The following is a 25,337-nucleotide window of genomic DNA, read 5'->3' as shown; positions in this document are numbered from 1 at the left end:
TGTGACATGCATAGCGCCTAGACCGTTCGACCGATTTTCATGAAATTTGGCACTAATTTAGTTTGTAGCATGAGGGTGTGCATCTCGAAGCGATTTTTCGAAAATTCGATTTTGTTCTTTTTCTATTTCAATTTTAAGAACATTTTCCGGAGCAAAATTATCATAAGATGGATGAGTAAATTACGAAATTATCATGACGTGGAACCGTAACATGGGAGAACGAATGAACATAGGCAATTGGCGAGAAATTTATCATCCATTATTTGTAAATATACAGGTGAACCAAATGACCTTTTAATTTTCTACTACGGGCAAAGCCGTGCGGGTACCACTAGTTTAGGAATATTTGGAAAAATGGATAGGGAAACAACCCAGAAACTACGAATAAGAGAAAAAAGATGCCAAAAAATTGAAACAAGTGTTGCTTTGGATGAGAAAGACATATCAGTAACCAGCACAAGTGGATTCAGGGTTAAGGAAAGTCATATTACATTGAGTGAACCTGAAACAGAGTTTGAATCTGGAGAAAGCACAGAAAATACAGATGACGATTTTAAATTGAACTATCCGCTTTCAAGAAAACGTAAGCGAACTGATGCGCCATCAACAACGACAAGTCAAATGAGACTTTCTATGCCTCATACAGCTTTAGCAGCAGAATCTAACTGGCGCTTCAAATAGAGCAGGGGCTAAAATTGCTACAGCAGTTCTCGCTGATTTCGACTTAGTTTCTCCTAAACAAAACAAAAATATAAGGAGAGAAGTCGATAAAAAAAAGGAGCGAGCTAAGAGAAAGGGATTTAAGAGCAGTTAAAGGGGCAGCTATAAAGAGTTTGTATTTTGACAGCCGCAAAGATGACACCCTTCAAAAGACATCTAGCCATCAAAAATTAACATCTGAAGCACCATGTAGCACTGATAGAAGAGCCAGGTAGCAAGTACATCGGTCATTTATCACTAACAGTTGTTGAAAGTGCAAAGAAAAAAAAAATTCGCAAGGTATTATAGGCTTGCTTTGGTCTATCTTCAAAGACCTTTACAATGGAACGTATGTCTGCTGCATACTAATACGTTGCCACTGAGGCATCTTATTCTGGAATTGGACGGTTGCACAAAGGGGCCACATTCATTTTCTGGAGCTATCGGACAACTTCTTAGAGATGGTAAAAAAAAAATCCGGTGGTCAAATTTGATAAAATTGACTGCAATCTTCTGTTTTTGGACATGGAAGATAGAAAAAGTTTAAGTACTGAACAACAACATTTGTATAGAATCTGTCTTGCCGTAAAAGATGGTAGTTGTCCTTCTAGCATGGCTGACAGTAGCCCAGGCAAACTCAGTCATGCGCGATAGCTGACAACTGCAAACCGTTTGATACGCTTGTATATAGGCACACCAACTCCATCAGAAAATCTTACAATGCTTGTAAAGTATGTAATGTTAGTTTATGCTCCAATGTGGTTTGAAACAAAAATGAAACCGAACTGCCAGTATGGTGCCCAACATTTTTGGAAAATGATTTCTCTTGCAAGGCAGTTTCCAGACAACGTTAAGGAGATATTTTTCAAAGTTCTCTCAAATAATGCATATTTCGCTCATCCTGAACAGCTACTGTTGACAATGTTGTTTGACTCAAGAAAATACATTCGGGAATTACCTGTTAGGCACATTCTGAACTCTAGAAATAAGAAGACGAAGAGCTCGGATGGTGTACGATTTTTTAAGCGTCCTAAACTCAATTTTGAAGCTGTTGATTATGTTGATTTAGTTGATTGGGCAAACTGTTGTTACAGAGCCACCTCTTACAATGCATCTAAAAGATCAACAATTGAAAGATGCATCTAAAAGACCAACAATTGAAAGAAATGTGCGAAGAACAGCTTACAGAGTTCACTTTCGAGAAATTTCCCTATCACACGCAAGCTGTGAAACTAATAACCAAAGTTGCAATAAATGTTCGTGGTGAAACTGCACGAGATGGATACATTCGTGCCAAACTTCAAGCTAGGAAAGAACTTCCATCATTTGATAACAAGGGACAATATTATTCCAAAAAATAATATTCATTATGTTTGAGATATTATAAATCAAATTTGAAGATTTCTTTTTCAAAATTTTATTATCTTTATATGTAATTCTAGAAAATGTATGATACCATTGCGTGATAATAATTACTATGATTAATAGTGCTATTTAATTAATTAGTCTATGATTTAATTTTGAAAAATAATTTTCAAATTGGTTTTTAAAGAAATTCAATATTTTTTCATTTTTCTCCAATTTTTGATTACAGAAAGGAGCGGTTAAATGCTCATTAAAATCAATGAAACATTTTATGGGCTCGAACTGGCTCATTATATGACATTTTCGGTGCATTCCAGCAAAATATTTGGAATTTAGTTTTTTAAAAAAAATTTCGACACAAATTCATTTTTCACTTTTTTTTCGGTTTTTCAGTGTCAAATAGCGTTGGCTAGATATTTTTTAATATCCAAGAAATTTTTTGTGAGTGCTAACTAGCTCACTACGCAACTTTTGCGCGCTATCCAAAAATTGATTTCGAAAAAAAAAAATTTCGGCTTATTTCGGCCCACCCTAATATGTAGTATATGCAAGCTTACATAGAACAGACTCAGATACACTAATTTTTATTCATTATTTAATTATTATCACCTTAATAAGCAAGTGCTTCGCCATAGCAAAGCACATGTATTGTCCGTTTCCCACGAGAAGGCATTTGACTCCTCCTTCGTTACGTGGCATCCGATGATTCAATTTCGCTGTTTTCGGCAGAAGGGATATTCGGATCACAGCATTTTGTTGTAAAAGCAGCAGTTTTTGAAATGTGAGAATAACTAAGATGACAACAGACAAGTGAAGCAAGTGACGTAAAGGAAGGACACTAAGACATTTTTACACATTAAAATGCACGCCCAAATTAAGGCTGTCTGGTTGTCCCATTTTAGAAGCGCGAAAATTGCTTACCGATCACCCCCATGTAAAATAGAACTCTGCGTAAGAGGAGGTGGGGAGAAGTGCCTTCTTGTGAAGACAATATTACTTCACAGAAACCACCAAAGACTCGGCATATCGCTCATTCGGAAGAAGAATGCCACAATACGAAGAAATGAAATTTTGCAGGAGAAGCGTTTGAAGTTGAACGCTTCAGGAAATTTTCTGTAAGAAAAGTAAATTTGCTGTGCTCTCCAGTGGTTAATAGTAGAACAAAAAATCTGTTCTTATTTTCCAAAGAAAGTAACGTCATTTGAAGCCCTTTAAGCGAAAAAAAAAAGCAAATTAAATTAAAAATTTCGTATTGTGGCACTTTTCTTCCAAACGAGCGATATATGAACATTGACTTGTAATGAAACTCAGTTTCTAACAGCTGAACATAGAAGGAAGTAGAAGGACAGGTTGTAGCTTCAGAAAAACCCCAAATTATATCTTTACCATATCCGTTTCGTACGCTGAATGTTAAATAACCTTACCAGTCATTTGCCCAATAATAGCTCTGTTATTGTTAGATATTTCCAATTTGATTATCAAGAAATAGTGGTCAGAAACAGTGAGAGATTCTGATAGTCTTGATTTTCGTTCAAAAGACTATTTAACCAATGTAAAATAATAATAATAATAATAATAATAATTTTTATTTGAACTGTCTCTCTAATTCGTGCTGGAGGTTGATTGAATTTTGAACCAAATCTTATTCGAATATATCAAAGTGGATGGAACTGCATTACTTTCAAACGAACTTTTCACATTTATAGATCATTCGGTATCTTTTATATTCGTATTTCTGTTCTTCAGATCCCGACTAACGTAAGTCACACAATGTCAAGCTTACAAAATGAAATAGTTCAATACTTGAATCAATTGTTTCAGAAAGGGGCGTAAGTCCAATAAATTTTCGTAAGACTTACGTCCTTTCTGAAATAATCGATTCACTTAAGTCTTGGTTTCCTGGGAGCGAACACGCCGATCGTCGGCGTCGCTTCTCGCCGAGGGGAAAACTCGATTCTTCTGCCCGAGCTAAATCGACGTCGTGAATAGTCACACCGGAATCCACTTGACTTTAATTTCAGCGTCACGGCGAGGAGCGACGTCGAAGATCGGCGATTCGCTCCTAGGAAACCAAGGCATTAGTTCATGTGTCCTCTTGATCACTGCTGCCAAAGAAATCCTAATTTAATTTGTATTTGTTCAATTTACAGAGAAGTGTCTAGCGTTGGATTCGAAGGTTGCATCAAGGACATGCAAATCAGCGCCGAAGTGATAGATCTAAATAAAAATAAAGAAGCTTTAGGAGTCGTCAATGGATGTCCCGAAACGGTAATTTTTGTTCACTGATTATGAAACATTCACCAGTAATTTCAGGCATTAAAGTTTTTGAATGCACCTGATATCGGTTTGAAAGTTGAAATTAAAATCAAAACATATTAATTTTTTTCACTTACCGAAATTTGTTATCGCCGATTTGGTGGTGAAAAGAGATGAGCCATTTTTAGGTAGAATGAGTTATAACTATACCTCATCAAATCAAACAACTTTAAAACTTATAGTGATTAAAAACATTGCTTCTTTAGTTCTAACCTTGAATTCCAGTAATGATTGCTTGAAAAAAAAACTTTATTGCCCATTCTCTGTAAACAGTAGTGTGGCTCGCACCACTTCTCCATCAGGACGACGAAACTGCCGTGGAAAGGTAAATGACAGTTTTTTTTTTTTTTTTTTTTTTTGCGTTTTTGTCATCTATTGTACCTACTTAAGCTTTATTGTACAAGCTTGCTTATTTAATTTCCGTTGAAAATAAAGCTCGAAAAAAAAAGCGTCTAACTCCAACATTTCACTATTGTTGTGGAATCCAGTACGGGTTTCTTCAGATATCTCAAAAACTGATTTCTGCAGATACTGCCCTTAACTTTTCCACGGTAGGATATTCTTTAGTGAGACTCTTACATTTTATTAATTTTCTTTATAGATTGCACGCACCGTTTCCTTCAGTAATACATCGACTGGTTACATAGCAATGCCTGCTACCAATTTAGAGAAAGTCGCGCAACTGACATTCAAATTCAAGACGGCAGTTGAAGACGGCGTGATATTCTATGCGGCGAACGAAGACCAGAGCAGTCACTTATATATTGGACTGCACAAGGGCACCATAGTGATGAGCAGCAGTCCTGGAGGAGAGATCAGGTCCAGTCCAGAAGTCAAGTACAACGATTTAGAATGGCATTATGTTTCTGCTACAAAGACAGTTCGCCAAATGAGACTTGACATTGACGACATCAAATCAGTTGAAATTGAACTACAGGAAGATGCCAATGTTCAAACATCAACACCCATGTACTTTGGTGGTGTTCCTGATGGATATACCATCGAAGCAGACACTTTACCATCCTATCCGCCATTCGTTGGCTGCATAGGCGACACAACTGTAAACAATAGATTCCAAAACTTTGCTGACACACAGGATAAAAAAGCTGCTTCACTTGCTAGTTGTCCATTAGCTGATCCTTATGAGGAAGGTCCTACGTTGGTGACGGAAGAACCTACAGATGAAAGTTTCGAACCAGGTAAGAAAAAAAGTTTTGAATAAATAAGTTATCTTATTTTAAGAAGTTAAGTGCGTTAGTGGCATGACTATAAAAACTTACTCATTCCCTGATAGACAGGGACAACACTACAAGTCATATAATAGTTGCAATCATAGAGTGATAGAATCGCGACTTCTTACGGAGACACGCTGTGGTACATTTATGACATTTTTCATGTGACTTCACTGCGAGGTAGCTGCAACAATTCAGCTGTGACGTGTCACTTTGTGACATTATGAAGACATTACTGCAATGTCATTTGTTCACGTCACTGCGGAATGACATTCATAAGTTGCGCTCATGACTTTACAGTGAATCTTCCTGACCGTCAAGCGTCGGGGACCCATATGTGACCGCCATGAGACTTTTACATAAGAGTCCACTTTCAGTCACTGTATTGTTAGGGATTAACGCATTCACCTGTATCAAAACAACTCCAAGTTTATTGCAAGCTTTCATATATTAATTTGAGTCTATTTAATGTCAATTAAATAGATGCAATGCTTTAAAACATGGTTTTTTTACGCATCAAGGGTGCTGAATCCGATGGTCCAGGTCTAAGTTTTCGCAACTTTCCCGTTTTCCAAATTGTATACGCGATTGAAATAAAGGATAAACGGCATATTTCAATGGCTGAATATAGCTCCGCAGCAGCGTAACGGATGTTTGTATACAGAGTGTCTCAAAAGGTTGTTGACAAACTTAACATGCCGATGTGTCATATCATGATGAATAAGATTTACATAGGAATATGTGTTCGCAAACGCATTGCTTGCGCACTACACTCACCCAAAGTCGGACACTAGCGGACGCACAAGTGCACAACATGTCACATATTTACTAAACAAAAACGTTCTACTAAACTAAAACAGTATTTTAGTTTTAAGGAACGCTTAAAGCACTTGCTAAAACTTGCGTCCCTCCAGCTCTCATAATCGCGTCGCTATGACAATGCAGTGATCGGTGAAATCTTGCCGGAATGGATCGTTATTACCACGGTCGGTACGTTGTCGTTGCGACGCTTGTATGACAGCTGAAGGCAGCAAATTTCAACAACAGCTATAAGCCTTCCTTGAAAACTAAAATGTTGTGTGAAATCATCTTTGTCCTTTGTGTATAATAAATATGACCCATGTTGTGCATCCCTTAGTGTCTGACTTTGTGTGCATGTAGTGCACCAGCATTGTGTTTGCGAACGTATGTTACGATGTAAATCTTGTTCATCATGATATGACACACCAGCATGCTAAGTTTGTTAACAACCTTTTGAGACACCTTGTATATGAAGCGGCACTGGTGATTAGTTAGCTATGCGCCTCTTATTAGACTTTCCGGTAGTTATTGAACGTTCGCTTAAACAGTGAACTAGTTTTCAATTCCTATATTAAATTCGATGTCCATCAATGAAGTAGTCCCGATTTAGTTGCATTATTTTAAAGTACCATGAAAAATTTTTGCATCCTGCTCCAGACACGGAGGCTTACGCCATTGAAATATTCCATTATACGCTACGTTTCAAAACTCTCAATCGCGCTCAAATAAAAAAACTTCTATAGCAGAGCTATATATTTCTTTTTCTTTTCAGAAATAATATCAACAGAGCCTACAGTAGAAGAAGACACATCTCCCTATCCGGAAGGGCCAGAACCAACACCAATTGGGCAATGCGCTCTTCCACTGCAGCCAAGAACTGACTCCAGCGTCAAGCCAGGGGATGGAATCCGCTTCGGCAATGCCCCCAACAGCAGACAAGAATTCTCGAAGTCCAACTCTTTCATGGCCAGCATCTTTGATGAAAGCACTTTCGCTCTGGAGTTCAGAACGACTTTGCAAAATGGCGTCATGTTCTATGTAGCTGCCTCCAATCATATAGATTTCATCGGACTGCTCATGCAAAATGGAAAAGTAAGTTTACATGTTTCTTGAGCCTGTAGAGTATGTATCACCGGAGCCAAGTTACTGTGATTGCGTGCCATGACTGACACACAAAACAAAACGAAAAGGAACGGAATAAATAAATAAATAAATAAACGAAAGCGTAAATATTCAAATACATATTTACAAGAAATTATTCATCTCTTGTTAATATACCCGTATACAGGGTGATCCAAAAAGATACCCATGCAATCGTTTGAAAAATATCATATTCTTAAAATACTATTAATATTACTTTTTTTTTTGTTATTAGACAATATTACATTTTTCGGAACATTTCATTTTCCATGCGCACTGACACTTTCAATAGCTTTTAATTTGCAGTTTGGTCAAAACATAGATGTTATATAACTAGATACACCACTCTGTAGCGAAACCCTATGGCCGCCATTGAATGCGCGAAACTTGAAATAGACGGGCGAAGGGCAAAAATTGTTGTGTGCATGCGTTTTTCGGACATTTGCCCGTCTATACTAGAAGAGTCCGCTGCCCATGCAACCGGTTTCTAGTTGTGTATCTATTTAATGCTACATCTATGGGTCAAAATTACTTTTTTTCCAGAATTAGGAGTTTTTGAGCAATGCTAAGTCTTTTCACGATTAGAAATGAATATCGGCAGATCAGATTCTTGTATTTTCATTTAAAATAGCCAGTAAGATAAAAACTGTCTTTCTCTAAAGAACTCAAAATCAAGTTTTTCAATTCTATTTCCATCAGTTAATAACTTTGGCCATCGACAATAACATAAACATTAAAATTTATCAGGATAGCTTTCCAATAGTTGAGTAACGCGATAAGCTTCAAATTGCTATTGCTATAGACCCTTGTAATCAGGTCCGATCAGAGGCCATGTCAGCCTAGTAGGCAACTAGGGGCCGGACTAGGAACCAGAATAGTATATAATTAGAATTTACAAGTTTTATGAGTTTGGGGGGAGGGGGTTGGCGATCAAACTGACTGGGCTCAAACTGACATTTGTATAATTACATTGCTGTGCAGTAAATGAGAAAGATTTCAATAATTGGGATTCCTGCCAATTTTCCCAATTTTCAGCATATTTCTTGACGCCTAAGACTAATGTAGCATTTCAGCCTTGTTAATATTGCAACAATTACTAACCAAAATTAATCTACAGCTCCAAAATTCTAACTGTAAAAATACCTTCAGTACACTCTCCATAAATAACATCTATTTTGCGTTATCTACTATTCTGCACATTGAAAATTTCAAAACTAAAAAAAACTTTGGGGAAAACGTTCTACAATGTTTTAAACAAATTCTCATCGGCTCTTAAACCCCATCCTTTCAGATAATATATGGATTCAACTGCGGCTCTGGCAGTGCTGTCATAACCTCCCAAAATCAGTACAACGACGGGACGTGGCACCGCGTCGTCTTTTCCAGGAGGGGGCAAGATGGCCGCCTGGTCATCGACGACGAAGAAGTTTTCGGTAACTCTGTTGGAGCAGCAAGTTCTGTCAATCTGAAGTCTCCTTTCTTCATCGGTGGAGTGTCAGAAGAAGTAGCCAGAGAAGCAAAGAACAATCTTAAAGTAAGGGTTATGACGTTTTAATTCATTCAATCGAGTACTGTTCGCCTACCGATAAGATGGGAAGGGGAACATCCAGTTAAAAATCGGAAACAGATGCATCTATTAGTTTGCAGAGATGCCAGTTTGCTAAATTCGAAGCAGAGACACATCAAAATGAACGGGACACGTGCATCACACTTTTGCCAATTTTTTGCACAAACGTGGTTGGACATTAGGGAAATTCAGGCCTTAATTTTTGACAAAATGAGTGAAGTAGCCCTATGGCCTTCAATGTTCATGGGGAAATAATCTTGGATTCGGGCAAAAAAAAAAAAAAAAAAAAAAAAAACCTAATGTTGAAAAGTGCAGAAGCGAAGCTTTGGTGATCTCCCATTCAAACTAACATATAGGAGCAATTTCATTTTAATAGATGCATCACTAGCCGCGTTTACATGGAACGTTTCTATCCCCGGAGAAAACCTGCTTTTAACCACATTTCGGTTATTTCCCGGGTAAATGTGGATCTTTCTTCTTCCTGCTATCGACTGGAGTAAATGCCGGGTTTTCACCCAGGTTGCACTTCGTTGAACGAGTTTGTTTACTAGCTGGGCATAGCCACTAAGGATGATGTGTAAAACCGCTTTCTCGGAGACAGGGTACAAGCTCTTTTTCATGTGAACGGTTTTCCAACCTTTTTTTTTTCCCCCGGAGTTGGAGCAGGGAAAAGCGAGATACAAAGGTCTCGTGTAAACGCGGCTAATTATTGCCAAAAATAAACACCCCAAAATTTCCCCGGTTTTGGGGTAGTTATAAAATAAATTCGGGGTAATTTTATTTGCGATATTCTCAAAATGTATGCTAGGATTATATATATTTTTTTTAATTAAAATATATTTCCTATTTTTGCAAAAACGTGAACTTTATACATCTCAAAACTGACTCATTTTCAATACTAAATATTACTGTGTTTTCGTTCAGGGCGCTCATTCCTCCTTCCCTGGATGCATCCGCAACGTGGAGGCTCAAGGAGAGCTCTTGACCGCCAAGAAGCCGAGTCTCACTCGAAACATCACTGGCTGTTCTGACAAAGTAGAAGAGGGTACCTTCTTTTCATCGGAAGGTGGATACCTTGTCCTCTGTAAGTTCAATATGCATACTCTGTCCCTACTCTGCAAAAACATTTCGTGAAATTTTACGGTAAAAAATACTGACACTTTGTTGTCCGTACTTTTCACCATAATATCTTATTCACTGATTAAAACGAACGAGATGCAAGCAGTGGTATTCCTAGTAAAACATGATTTTAAAACCGAAATTTAGTTTTACATGAAAGAGCATTTCATAATTTATTTTTCTACTAAGTTGCGACCGTTTTTCAGACATTTATTGTAGTGAGATTGGGAAACAAAATTTTCTATGCATTCGTCACAGTAAAATACCACCAATGAAGCTGCTACTGTAGAACGCTGAGAGCATAGATCAGGGACGACGAGAGCCAAAGCAGGCCCCTTTTTTAGCCGCCACCCTCCCCTCCCCCATAAAACTTATACTACTCTGATTCCAAGCACCGGACCCCTAGTTTACGACAAGGCTGATATGACCTCTCGTCGGTCCTTTCACGTATTAGTGACAGGCGAGAGCAAGTCCAATACATCCATTAGGATAAGTTGAGGCAAAGGTCTCAAGTCACGTCATTCAACTAAGACGAACTATAGGCACGTTTTGCGTGAAACTATAGAAAGAAACCTAATTTCTTCCCGGTACACTACTTTAAATGCTATCACGTATTTTTGGGACTCTTGCATCAAGAATGAATGGCTCTTCTCTCTCCACCTCTTATCCCTTCTCAATAGTTCTCATAGTTTTTGTCCCGACATTGCTGTCTGTCAAAGCGCCTGCCTTCAAAACCACCGTCATAAATAGCCCTTTGTAGGCCCTAGCCTTTTCCGATTCCATCCTCCTGGCCGAGATTCGCATCCTGTTACTACCATTGTGAATTGCGAAAACGTCGTCGAGTCTGCTCTTCTTCTTCTTTTTTTTTTTTTTTTTTTTTTGAGCAATCACGATTGCTTATTGTTCTCACTTGACTGTTTTTGGCATCCCTATCATTTTATTTTCCCACCTCCACCCTCCGCACCATCACCGTCGACCGGCTCCTCGCGATGCTGCTCCTATAACGAAAGCCGTCTCCAGGTTGCGTCCATATTCTACACTTACACGCATACATACACGCACATACACACGCACACACACATATATATATATACAGCTACACACATACACAAACACATACATACACGCATACATACAGACACCTACACATGCAAACACACAAACTCACAAACACATACACACAACATATTCATGCATGCACACAGACACAAACACATATGCCTACACACACATACACTGCCCCCACGCACACAAACACTCATACACACAACTACCCACACACTCATGCCTGCACACAGACACAAACACACATGCCTACACACACATACACATGCCCCCTACACACAAACCCCCCCCCCCCCCCCATGCACAAACACACGTACACTCGTGATTGCGAAAAACATAATTGGAATTCAAGATGTCAGAATTCAAATTAATTTTTTTTTTTTTTTTTTTTTTTTGAGGTCTTCTTCCTGGTTTTATACAAGCAGGAGTTTTATTAAAGGTCTTAAGGGCTATTCTCTGCAGTCCTTCTTCGAAGGTGACCTGCTCATCTCATAATGTTTCGTTCAAAAAACCACCTCCAAAATCACACTCCGTACTACACACAAGTAGTAGTTGGAGTAGCGATTTTACTGGTGTCTTTCAAAACCATATTCAACAATTCTGGGGAGGGGGGGCAGTTCAATCCCTCTTCTTACATCCCTGATTACGCATCTTCTAATCTACTCTTGTTCTTCAACTTGAAACGTGATTTTGGACGCAGTTGCTTTGATGGCGGTGGTGACGGAGCAAAAAACGACTCTCAATTGTGACTGTCCTTATTGGTGGCATCTTGCTATGAAGAGGGCGTAAAAAAGATGGTTTCTCGCTACGACAAATGTCTGAGGCAACTATGGAAGGATGGTTTAGGAAATGCCTTTTCACGTGGAATGAAATTTTGATTTAAAGAAAACGTATTTTTTTTTTTTTTTCAAATTGGTACTTATCTTCCTACTTTTTTTTCATGCGTTTTGCTTCTAACTTTTTGTTTTTATGAATTTCAGTACAATTAATTGTTTCTGATGTCTTACACTTCGAGAAACATTACGTCTCGAACATTCAACAAACGGTCACGAAAAAATTCATAATTATGTATTTTTCACTTCTTCAGATGACAGGTATCGTGTCGGTCAGCGTGTCACCATCACCGTCGACATCAAGCCTCGCAACTTGTCTGGCATCATCATGGCCGTGCACGGAAGAACGGATTACCTCATTCTGCAGATGATCGATGGAAGAGTGCTGTTCAGTGTGGACAACGGTGCTGGAGCCATCAGAGCCAACTATTTGCCCACCGACAAGCATTACCTCTGCGATGGACAGTGGCATACCATTCAAGGTAAGTGTTTAGAGTCGATACTTAAGCCCGTATCACATGTAGAAACTGTAGCTGGAGCAGAATAGTGATACATTAGTGGGGTGATGGATTTATAGCTATTGGAAAGAACTATTTTTCTATGAGCTGTACTTACCGCCCTTAAGCCTGGGATAAGGCAGAGCTACATGCAATGTACCGACAGTTGACAGCCAAGTAATCACATCCAGAGACTGCAGTTTCGTCATTGTTATGGACTTTTTTCAGTCTGGAATCAAGGACGGATCCAGAAATATTTCAAGGGAGGGGCGATTGATTTTTATTATTTACTTTTCACTATGTATACTGATTTTAAAATATTGAACACGAAGGATTCGGACTTTAATTCCGAAACAGTTCCGAGATAGGGTCATAAAACCAAAACCTCCCTTCTCCCATTAACAATGAAACTCTTTTAAGTTTGCGTGTTTTGAACTTCATTTTTAAAAATTACCGGTGGAGAGTCCCTCAAGGGAGGGGCGATCGCCCCTCACTTGTATCCGTCCCTGTCTGGAATAGTGAATAACCGAGCTGGAGACAGAAGTCGTCTTATTGAAGCTAAGAGGGCCAGCAAACTGGTAAAGATTACGTAAATTTAGCTCACCAGCGAGAATCCGCAGCCATGTTGCGGTTCAACTAGGAAATTGAAGGTAACTTACTACTCAATACCTTAGCTTTGCCTTCAATTTACGAGTTGAACCGCACCATTGCTGTGGACTCTCGTTGGCGCTCACTATTTCGGCTATTCACGATCCCGGACTGAAGAGTCAATAACAAGGTCGAAACTGCAGTCGGTGGATGTGATAACGGGCTATCGGTATATTACATATTAACCTTTCCCTCGTTTGACGATGTTCTACATAATAGCAATCTGCATAATGGCAATCATAGTACTGTTTGACAATATTGATGAGATGGAATGGATAGCATCCGGTTTACAAGTAGAAACGGGCGTATCTATTAGTTTGCAGAAATGACAGTTTGTTGTTACAGATGTGTGTGTGTGTGTGGTTTTTTTTTATGGCGGGACATACGGAGTTGTAACCAAGTAGATATCATTATTGCTGAAACTGGACTTTCTATTCTTTTATAAAAGTAACTATTCTATTTATTATAAATCTGAGCATAATTAAATGAGCATGCAAAGCAGGAGCGTACATAGATATTTATTCGGGAGGGCCCGAAGACTAATGCTATTATAACTTTCTAGATTTAAGCATGAAAATATTAAAGTCCTTGTCACAATGAGATGTTTTTAACCTTTTTTTTGGGGGGGGGGAGTGGCCAGTGTCCTTTCGGCACCTTAAATACGCCCCCTGATAGAAAGATTTAGTCTGGTATCATCATCAGCTTATTTATACTGTCTCTCATTTACACTAAAATAAAACTTTTATCCTTTACTTTCAGTGGTGAAATCCAACAACGTGGTGACAGTAAGTTTAGACGGATTGTTCTCGGAGCCGGGCATTGGAATAGGAGGAGTTTCGTCAACAGATACCAACGACCCATTGTACATCGGCGGATTGCCTGAATCCTCCTTCTCCAAAAGAGGTGTAGAAACAACGGCTCAATTCGTAGGATGTATGCGCTACGTTGAGTTGGATTCAAAGCCGCAATCGTTAGCTAATTCAAGGGTATTTGGCAAAGTGACATTGAATACTTGCCCAACTATATAGAAAAGTTTAAAACATAATAAAGTGCTTTTAAATATCTATTTGTTTCTTTGTTACTGTTTTAGGTGCTTTTATCACAGGTCAGAAAAATAACTTTTTCAACACATAGATGATTGAATTTATTTTTAACACACTTTCATTAGCTTCACCTGTATGTATGTATGTATGTATATATGTATGTATGTATGTATGTATATATGTATGTATGTATGTATGTATCTTGTAACGGAATCTTGCAGCTCAAATTTCGGCTACTTCCTGCGATCGGATTCTTTTGAAACTTGGCACGCGACCTCAGACCCGATGACAATGCAATATTCTATAATCAAATTAATTAATTAACTCTTTTAATTGTTAGTTTCCTCCCACTTTAATCAATATTTTGGCATAAATCCAACAATGTGAAAAAGGAAAAATTAAAAAAAAATACATTAAAAAATGCTCGCAAAAATTATTTTAAAATATCTACAAAAACCTTTAATTTTTCTGCATCAGACAAAATTTGTTTCAATGTTCCAAGGTAATTAGAACATGAAATATAATTGTTTTTAACTAATTTCATGCCAAAATTTAGGTGAGCCTTCAATTGGAAATTCATTGCTGATCAGACCATTGTTGAATAAAACTTTTATTCAAATGCATCTCAAATTTTCAAAGTAATATAAATATGATTTCCGCAAACATACATCGATGACTCACCGCAGTAGCTTCCCATCGGGGTGCCCTTGTCTTAACTTTAAGATATTACCTCGCACTCGGTTTATAATTTATTATAATATTATTAATTTTAATTAAATTAATTAAAATAAAATTAAATAATAAATAATAAAAACAGAAAAATAATACAATAGTTCAAAAAACTAAAAAAACACGCTTTCGTAGCAAAATGAACTAAAAGGTGAAAAATAATCTTTGGATGATAGTAGTTGACCAATCACTTAATTTTAATACAAAAAAGCGTGGGGGGCAACCATTATCAGTTGTCTTGAATTTCTTCCATTTGTTGTCTGTGTTCAAAAATGTAAATAGACAGCACCCCACGCTTTTTTGCATTACATTAAAATTAAGTGATTGGTCAACTACTATCATCCAAAGAATATTTTTCACCTTTTAGTTCATTTTGCTACGAAAGCGTGTTTTTTTAGTTTTTTGAACTATTATATTTTGCATTACACAGTCGAGTCCCGTTTTAACGAAGTGCACGGGGCCAGTGAAATCATTGCATTGCAACGATGTCTTGTTTTCTATTTCTATTCAAGAGTCACAACTGACTACAACTGTATTATGTCGAGGGATCTGCATACTAAGTGCCTTGCCTCCATTATTTTATATACCGATAGATGGCAGCACCATCACCGGATCGTACAGTTAATGAGAATTTAGAACTAGTCCAAGAGCTAATAGCTACCTGGAACTAGCACCCCCAGAGGTATCGTTTCACTTGGAGGACATTGAGACCACGAGCATATTTAACGTCGCCCAGTCCCCTTTAATGACGACGGTGGGTCTTCGACCAGCGGGGATCGAACCCGAGCCCCTCCGGCCCCGAGTCCAATGCCCTACCGATCAGGCTACCACGGCCCCAACGATGTCTTGTTATAGCGATATTACGAATGTTGCCATTGTTCTTATACTTGTATAATTTCATTTCAGGATTACCAAAGTCTTCGCTAAAACTATATTTTCGGTGCAAAAAACTTAGTTAAAACGGGATTTAACTGCATTCGAGTGATATCTTAACTCCAAGGCATTAAAGGGGAGTAATACAAAATAGAAACTATGCTTACAAACTACATTTAAATTAATAAAATTAAGTTTTTTGTTAAATTGTTCTCATACATGTTCACGAAGAAAAAAGAATATGGGGCACTCAATGGTGATCTCGCCACATACATATTAACTCTCTGGCGGTTTGACATACGAGCGGAATTTCACCTGGAAAAGGTCACCTTGGGAACATGGCTATCTGCTCGAAATGGTCAATACTTTTTATCTTGAAATTCCCTCCCCCTTTCGGAAGGAGATACAAAGCACTTAATCCCTTTTGACCAGGACGTGCTGTCAAAGCTCAACCTCTTTCTTTTCAACGCGTGTCGCAGGGAAGAGTGGAACTCCTCCAGACATGCTGGAAAGGTCCGTCCCGCCCATTTCTCCCCTCAACACGTGTAGCAAACGAGTTGAATTCCTTTCAGCCAGTCGTGTTTTACTAATCACAAATTTCTGTAATATTTATGAAGTAATAATCTAGATTTTAAATCTCTTTAATTGCTATCTCCTACTACTGCTCTAAATTACTATTCACATATTTTATTATTGAATTTAACTACTCATATTCAACATTTATAAACCAATATTTGGAACAAGTTATTTCAATATGAAATAGCTAAATGCATTTAGTTATGATTGTAATGTTTTGCATAACCTGAAATGATACGTAATAATAAAAAGCAATAAAGGAATTCCCTCCCCCCTTCCGCGCAACAACAATTCGTTGTTTTTCTGTTAACGCTGGGGGAAAAAGGCACTGCAAATTTATACATCTATGCATACTTTTTACATACTATGTTTGTATATGTATATTTTTTTTTATTTGTGCATTTTTATGTTTCGAATCTCGCCATATTTGAGACTAAGTGATCGTAATAGCGGTATACCTAGACTTGCCTTATTTCCGAAATGTTCAACCAGGACCCCCCCCCCCCTCACCGTGAGTATTTCAAAATGTACACACCCCGGCTGGTTTTCAGAGTGTTTTAAAAGGTAGTTTATTCTCAATGCTATGGATAAATTATTACTAATTATCAGCCTAAACCAGGAATAATAAATGATACATGACGCAAGCAGATACATTTAAACAATTTATTTTGTAAACGTTAATCTTTTGAAGTTACTTCAGCAAGAAATGAGGAATTGAATTTTGAACAATATTTACTTGTTTATTGCATTGGCTAGGACTTTTTTAGAAAGTCTTTTTTGTTTTAAATCTTTTTGTAAAATTCCATACAAGCAAATCCGATAGTAATTTTATAGCTCATAAATTACAAATCTGTACCTCAGAGCTAAACTAACGTGATTCATATACGCTACTTTACAGAAGAGAAAAAAATATGTCATGTGAGTGCAATTTTCGAAAATATGTAAAATATCCGATATTTTCAATCAACGCAAACTAATATCTTCAAAATAGTAAATGCATCCTCAAATTACTCTTTATTTATTATTATAATGTGCAGACTTAAAATTAAGGTTTCTTTAGTTATTCATATCTAATATTCCATTTTACATTTTAGTCAATTTTAATAGAGTTAATATAGCGTTAGCTGTTCTACTCATTTGTCTTCTGTTAGCTACTTTTACACAGTTATATGATTCAGAAAAAAACAATATGCAACAGTCAGGGGCACAGTCATAAGACATTTTCTTTTGTTCCAACCAATGGTTAACATTTAATTAGGTACTTTTAATATGCATTAAAATTGTTACATTACTAATAATTTTATGAATAAAAAAAAATACATTATTTTTTTATATTAATGTGTAATAATACATCATAAAACTATAGTGCATAACTTTTTAGGTATTTTTAATAATAAATGAGCTATATTACTATGATTAATATAATTTTTATACTGAAAATACCGTAGTTGGAAAAATAAATATCGAAAATATCAAAATATCATGATATTTTCAGAACAAATATCGGATATATATCAGCGAACCCTAGCAGTAATAAACAGAAAATTCAAATTTTTGGACTTACGTCAGTCTGGCTACGAGGTACAGAAATGAAAAATTTATTATTTTAAATAATCCTTCACGGTTAATTATTTTTATATTTTTTTGGTCATCTGTAATGAAACTTATATTTTACCGTGACGTGAAGTAAGCTGGCGGGACACTGGATTTTTGAATGAAAATCGGGACTGTCTAGGATCCCGTTTGAAAATCGGAAAACAAATACTAAATCCAACATTCACTGAATTATGGCGTATTTAACAAAGCTATTATTAAAGAAACACTGACAATCACATGGGATCTAGTATGGGGTGCCTCGATGAGAGGCTCAGAAGGACAGTGTAACCTCCCCAAAAAATTCTCATTTGAAAAATGTGGAAACACTATTGCAACATTGAGATTCTTCTTTCAAATTTTAAAAATTGTTTTTAATAATGCATAATGTTGCTTCTCATTAGATGTTATGTAAGTATGATATAATGTGCATGCTCATGTTTATCATTTGGAAAAAGTAGAACTTCATTCGAAAATTTGAGAATCCACCTCTCCCCCCCCCCTTCTCATTTTATTTCGGAGTGCCCCTGCTAGTAGTTAAGACCTAAGTGACCGAACTAGGTATCAAATCAAAGTTATGAAAACACAATTAAAGCAAAAAATAGTAAACAACGAAATACTTTTAAATTATAGTGGTAAAAAAAAAAGTCGCGGCAAAAAAGTTGTTAAAATAATTTTACGAATTTTCATCCCCGTAAAAGGTTTATTAATTAGTATGAAGCATGAATTATGATGATTTTTCTATAAAAATCAAGGTTTTATAATTATTTTTGCTTAAGTTGTTCCAAGGAATTGAAAGATCATATGACTTGTATCAAGCAATCGCACAGATTAAATAGTGATTTGAGATAAATATCCGGCATTGGGCAAATTGAGATCAATGAAAATTCTGGATTTGTTGCTTAATAAAGTACAAATAGCTGTAAAGTACAGATATGCTGAAGTTTTATTTTAATTATAAAACGGTTTAAACCTTTATTTATTTTTCTCTATTTATTATTATTCCTTTTTTTACATAAAAGAATAGTTATAAATTCTCACTTAACCATTTCCCCCATTTCCATCTTCCTACAAAATACTGTAGATCTTAAGCAACTCCATAGAAATTTCCTTTACTAAGAGTCAGGTCCCATTCTTCTGAATTTCTTCCCCCTCTCAATGAAACAAATTCCGAGGCTCTTTATTTTTTATTGAAAAGAAAAAGCTACAAACGATTCAATTTGATTTTTTTTTTTTTTTTTTTTTGAAAACTATTCATTTTCATATACTTTTCCATTTTTAATAACAATAAAAAAAATATTATTATTGTTCTTTGCTAACAACTGAAGTTTTTTTTTTTGGATAAATGTTAACACAATAGCTGCCTGGTGTTGTGCAAAATTTTTGCTCTTACTATATATTGTTTATTTATTTATTTTTTTTACTTATACAGAATTGAAATTGTATACTAAGAGATAAATGTTTGTTTTTCTTTGTGATTAAAATAATTATAAGCTGAAGTATTAGACAGAATCGGTGAATTTAAAATGTTTCTGATATTAATGATTGAAATTTGCGACCAAAACCCAAGGCCAATCAGTTAGAGTAAATAAATTTGAAAAAATATCCCTTTTTTTTATATTTTTTATAATGTGTTTTGAGTACAACATCTGCCTAAATGTGCGTAAAACGCGACGTAAGTGCACATAAAAGTTGAAAATTGATCTTTTACGTGTACTCTTTGGTTTTTTTTACAGCATTGTGATTTTATAACAGTTAAAGTTCCTAAATTATATGTTAGTAGCGAATAAAGCCGTTGCTATAAATTTATTTCCAAAAGGATACTTAGTTTGTTTTCGTTCAGTTTGAAATCTCACGGCTTTTATTTATTAATTTATTTGAAATGTAATTGAATGTCATTGTCGTCGATTAAATTATGTTGCATCCATTTACAGCACAATCATTAATTAAATGTAAATTTTAAGCTTAGAAGAAAGAGAAGTGGATATTTCATTCTTGGAATCAAGTTTTGCTTTTGACATATGCTTAAGATAAATAGCAACGAGGTTTGCTTAGAAATCTTTGCGTTGATAAGAAGGATGCACTGAACCTTGAAACCCCAACCTGATGAAAGGGTATTGTTTGCATGTGTGAATACAGAAGGTGGGCCCCTGCGCTCCGGGGTGCCGCTTTCAGGAGAGGGGAAAGGAAACGCAGGATTCTACGCCTTGGACCGTTTGAGAACGAAAATTTAGTGTCAGAAAAATACGTGTAAAACGCTAGCGACGTGATCTTGCTACGGCGTGATAAGACGTGCAAAACCGCCGGTAAGTTAACGAAAGTAATTAGACGATATTCATTAGCGAAAGAGAACTAAAACTAACTTTATTTTCAAACATGGACGCCAGCACTAGAGATTCGAATATCATAACACTTGCCACTCAATATAAAAACAGAAAAGTGATATATATAAATAATTGCGGTTACAGTGAGACGCCACATCATTCCCCCGCCTAGTGAAGTACCGAACGATTAAGAAATTGTTCAAAGAAAACGAGCCGGGCGTCGAACGATACGTCCAGATCTGGAATGTAGTGGAAGAAGGTCCTCTGCAAATCTAACTTTCTGAAGAGCTTTAGGAGTATGTGACTTTGGTTTCTTGAGAGCTGACTGTTGATCCAACATGGCAGTGGAAGTTTGTTGTGGCTATTCGCTTGGCATTTTATTGGATAGAAAATCATTTTTAATAGTAGATTTTTCCAAAAAACAGGGTTTAACTCTATCTATTGAAACGTTGACTGCCTTTTCATTTATTTTGACTTGGAAAATTTTGTCTGTTCTGTTTAGAACTTCAAATGGGCCTTGATATGGAGGTTGAAGACTTCGGCGAACACAATCAGTTCTTACAAAGATATGGGTGTATTTTTTTAGGTCTGCAAAAACGAATGGTTTTTGACTTGAATGGTTTGTGAAAGGTATCGGTCTAAGCTCTTGAATTTTACTTTTTAGAGATTTACAAATTCAGACTGTGGTTCACCGGCTGTATTCTCAAAAAAAAAAAAAAAAATCATGAGGCAAACGGATATTTTCTCCGTAAAGAAGTTCAGCTGGCGTTGAAGGTTGTATGCCAAGTTGTGCGTAAACCAAGCAGAATGATCGGAAGTGATTTTGCCCAGCTTTGATTTTCGTGGCACATAATGGCAGCTTTTAATATACGGTGCCAGCGTTCCACCGCGCCATTCGAAATGGGAAGATTGAGCGCCGAAGATTGGGCGCCGACGATTGGGTGCCGCATATTGGGCGCCGGGAAGTTTGGGCAACAAGCACTTTGGGCGCCGAGCGTTTTGGACGCCGGGAAGCGAATTTTGAAATCCTCTCAATTACAGTGCATTGGCGAAATTCGGAAGCAGCCAAAATGGTTAGCGAGAATTTCGTGGTGCTGCTCTTTGCGGAGCGCAATGCTGCTTATGCTCTGCTCAAGCGAATCTGCTTGCAACCTGTGTTTGAAAACAAAGTTCATTGTAATAGTCGCGATTGTCATAAAGTTCTGTATTTTTTAAACTCTGAACAATATTCTCGGTCTAATTAAACAATTACTTGAACACAATATGAATCACGTTTTTGTTGTTGTTGCTTGTCCCACTTGGCAGACAGAAACATCATACCAAGTCCATGAAGCCTTGCGAACAAAGTCCCTCCAAAACAGCAGAAGGGTCGGAATACAACTGATTCAAATCACAGCCGATGCAAGAGAAAATATGGGCGGGAGCAGCCTGAGTCAAATTGCATTTTGAGCACAAGGGGAAAACCTTAATACCAGCCACATGTCGCTGTGCTCGAGTGTGTCCACTTCTCCGTCGGTCTAGGACGGTTTGATGTTCTCTACTACTTGCCCGAAGTAAAGCAGCACCAAGGCGGGATGCTTTGTACCATTCATGAATAGGGGGCTGTCTCCAAGAGGAACTGATGCTTTGCTTAACACGGGTTGCAATTTCTGAAAAAGAAAGGCATCCGTTATGAGGAGAAATCTCTAGGCTCCCCTGACGAGCCAGCCCATCAGCAATCTCATTTCCAAATACATCCACATGTGACGGTATCCATTGAAAAGTAATGGTGAGACGTTTACTCAAGTGTTTTAGATGTTGGATTATGTTCAGAGTCGTTTTGTCACCTTGTTTCCACCATTCAGACAGATGCTGAATAGAGCTTCGGCTATCACTCAAGATCCAAATATCAGTACTAAAACTCTCTGTGACGCAATAATTCAGAGCCTCCTCAATAGCTAGAAGTTCGGCCCAGAAGACGGAGCAAAAATCGGGGTTTTTAATACAAATCTTAGTGCCGTTTCCTTCTCTGATATAAACACCGCTACCGGAGATAGCGCCGTCACCCCTGCTACCGTCAGTATATATTTGCAATGCATCACATGGGATTTGGTGAATAACCTCCAAAGCAAGTTGTCTAAGATACTCCGGGTGTTGGGAGCTCTTGTTGGTGTACGAGCACAAGTGAGGTTTGAAGAAAACTCGTTCATATAATAATGGGGCAGCATCCAGACCACAAGTCAGTGAAACATATTCAACTTCATTAAAAAGGAAATCTTCGCTTTCAGCAAAGCCAAGTGGACTCTGTCTCTTAAGGCGTTGATTATTCTTCCAGTTTCGTACATAACTGGAGGTCCTGTTCTGGTCACCATAACTAACAAGCTTAGCAAAATATTTAGTCAGGAGATATCTGCTTCGGAGTCCTAGTGGTTGCAGGTCAGCCTCATACAGAACAATATCCCCAGGGCAACTATTTCGGAGGCCAGTGATGATTCTTGCAGCAGAGAGCTGAACCCTTTCCAGTTTTTCAAGGTTACTGACAGGGGCAGCCCGATAAACCTGAAACCCATATTCCAAAACGGGACGAATGAGCGCAGTATAAGTGTTTCGAAGTGTCTGAGCATCCGCTCCCCAGGTCCTGCCAGATATATATTTCAAAATTTTCAGTCTCTGTTTGCCTCTCAGGACCAAGTTATTTATATGTGCATGACTGAGAATCTCCTGATCAAGGATATAACCCAAATACTTCGGGTGCTTTTCGCATTTCAGCCGTTTTCCCAGCAGAAAAACTTCAGGCTCATAATTATAAAAATGTCTATTTGTGGTAAATATACTTGCAACAGACTTAGAAGGATTGAAAATAATTTTGTGCTCAATAGCAAACTTCTCGAGTTCAACGAGAAAAGAGTTGATGTCCTCTTGAGCAGTAGTTAGACTTCCGCTGGTGCTCCAGATAATTATATCATCAGCATACAATCCTATACATTTCTTAGTATTATCCCCAATCTCGATTCCGGTTATAAATAAGGAGAACAGGGTGGGACTGAGTACAGATCCTTGTGGTACGCCTTGACTTAGTCTGAATTTGCTGGAAATGATGTCTCTAAATTTCACGCGTATATATCTAGCTCTTAGGAAATCAGCCAGCCAAGGCAGCATCTTCCCACTTATATTGAAAATAGTATGAAGTTTGCAAATAAGCCTGTTCTTCCAGACCCTATCAAAGGCCTTGGATAGATCCAGAAAGGCAGCAATTGTATGATTGGTGGGACTAAAGTTATGAGCATCCCTGATATTCTGGCCAAAAAATAAGACCTGATTCATTGTGCAATGACCTTTACGAAACCCGTACTGCTCAGAGGGAATAAAATTACCATGAGCAAGATAATTAGCGAGTCTATGTAAGACAATCCTCTCCATGAGTTTGCAAGAGATACTAGTAAGTGCGATTGGTATATAACTATTAGGATCATTGGCTGGTTTATCCACTTTTCTTATAGGAATGATGAGAGCATCTTTCCAATCCTGAGGGAGTCGTCCAGAGGGATCACGTTTTTAAATGTTGCAAGTCGTGTATTGATATAACGCTAGATAAATTTTGTATTGAGACTTATAAATTTTGTTTACAAAATTTGTTTACCGTGTGCAGTCGTGAAAGCTTGGCTTCATCTTCATACGTTATGGCTTTCATATTTTAATTCGTATTATATTTAAAATCCTTGAAACTTATGTTTTGTCACCTACAATCTTATTTTGTGAAACAACCACGAATTTTGTTAGCGTTACTAAAAAGTTGTTATATTGTAGACTAATATAATGTAAAAAATATATGGATTTTTTAGGATATATTTGACATTTCTTTTAATTCAGTATTGATTCAATGTATTTTAATTCGTAAATATACTTCAGTTTGATTCTTCTGTGTGTTGAAGTTACGCATAATTGATTTTTTACGCATTGTTTTGAAGTCAAATTGCAGACGATATTCCTTTTATATTTTCCGAAAAATATTAAAATGCATTTTACTTATGAGTTAAAAACTAGTTGGGTTGTGGAACAGTCAAAAAATATTAAGAATTTTTCGTACTTTTCCAGCAATCCTACTGGTGATTAAAAAGTTAAAGTTGAAAATAAAGAATGATAACGGAATATCATATCAATTTATTTTAAATACTAATAAAATCTTGGTTATGTTTCTTTAAAAAAAACCCTATATTCTCCCCTCAAAGCAACAGTAAGATATCTGAGTGTTATATCTGTGATTAGATATGTAACTGTTGTTCTGAAGCTATGATGTATTTTGGTTTTGCATTAAAAAAATCTGAGTTTAGACCAAAATATCTAGGACAGCATCAAGACAAGTAAAAAAAAAAAAATTCTAAAGATGGAGTGGCAGATCTGCCATGTTGCAATTGTAAGGGGCTCCCAGGACCATAAGGCTATAAAGAAGATTCAAAATTGCAGCCATTTTTTTATTTTTTTACTTAGTTCTATGATAGATAAAGACTTAAACTTTTTAGAACTATCAATACTTTGAAATTTACCAAACTAAACAATGAGATGGACTGGTCATCTCCCGAGAATGGAAAATGATAGAGCTGCGTTGACGGTCTTTAGTGCGGTCCCATTTGGACAGCGACCAATGGGTAGACCAAAAACGAGATAGGTCGACTGTGTGGACGCTGATTTTGATTTCATTAAAATCAAAAACTGGAAGTCAACGACAAATAGGAGGACAGCCTGACGGTATCTCCTGAAGAAGGCCAAGGCTCGCAACAGGCTATCCAGCCAATTATGTTGATAATTACAGACAAAGGGGTCCCCAAAAATATACTCCAACGGGCCCCTTAAACCCATAAATCAGCCACTGAAAACTGATCTTCTGGTAACTCTGAAGTAATTTGAAGTGAATATTTACCAAATACTTGAACTACCTAT

At 37.1% G+C, this 25,337-nt stretch overlaps 1 protein-coding gene across 1 annotated transcript in view; it reads left to right on the top strand.

The window, feature by feature from the left end:
- Positions 1-14,336, top strand: part of LOC129229237 (laminin subunit alpha-like) — a gene marked incomplete in the record, with an annotated part of 161,277 nt that extends 146,941 nt beyond the window's left edge. The window contains 7 exon segments of the mRNA XM_054863502.1: positions 4,215-4,332; positions 4,982-5,579; positions 7,186-7,505; positions 8,845-9,087; positions 10,045-10,204; positions 12,392-12,619; positions 14,042-14,336. Of these exon segments, the coding sequence (XP_054719477.1) occupies positions 4,215-4,332; positions 4,982-5,579; positions 7,186-7,505; positions 8,845-9,087; positions 10,045-10,204; positions 12,392-12,619; positions 14,042-14,310 (1,936 nt within the window).
- Positions 14,337-25,337: the final 11,001 nt, after the last annotated feature.

The sequence above is a fragment of the Uloborus diversus genome, chromosome 9, assembly GCF_026930045.1.
Source record: "Uloborus diversus isolate 005 chromosome 9, Udiv.v.3.1, whole genome shotgun sequence".
NCBI lineage: Eukaryota > Metazoa > Arthropoda > Arachnida > Araneae > Uloboridae > Uloborus > Uloborus diversus.
The sequence above is the reverse complement of the archived record's forward strand: the minus strand, read 5'-3'. Positions and strand labels throughout refer to the sequence as shown.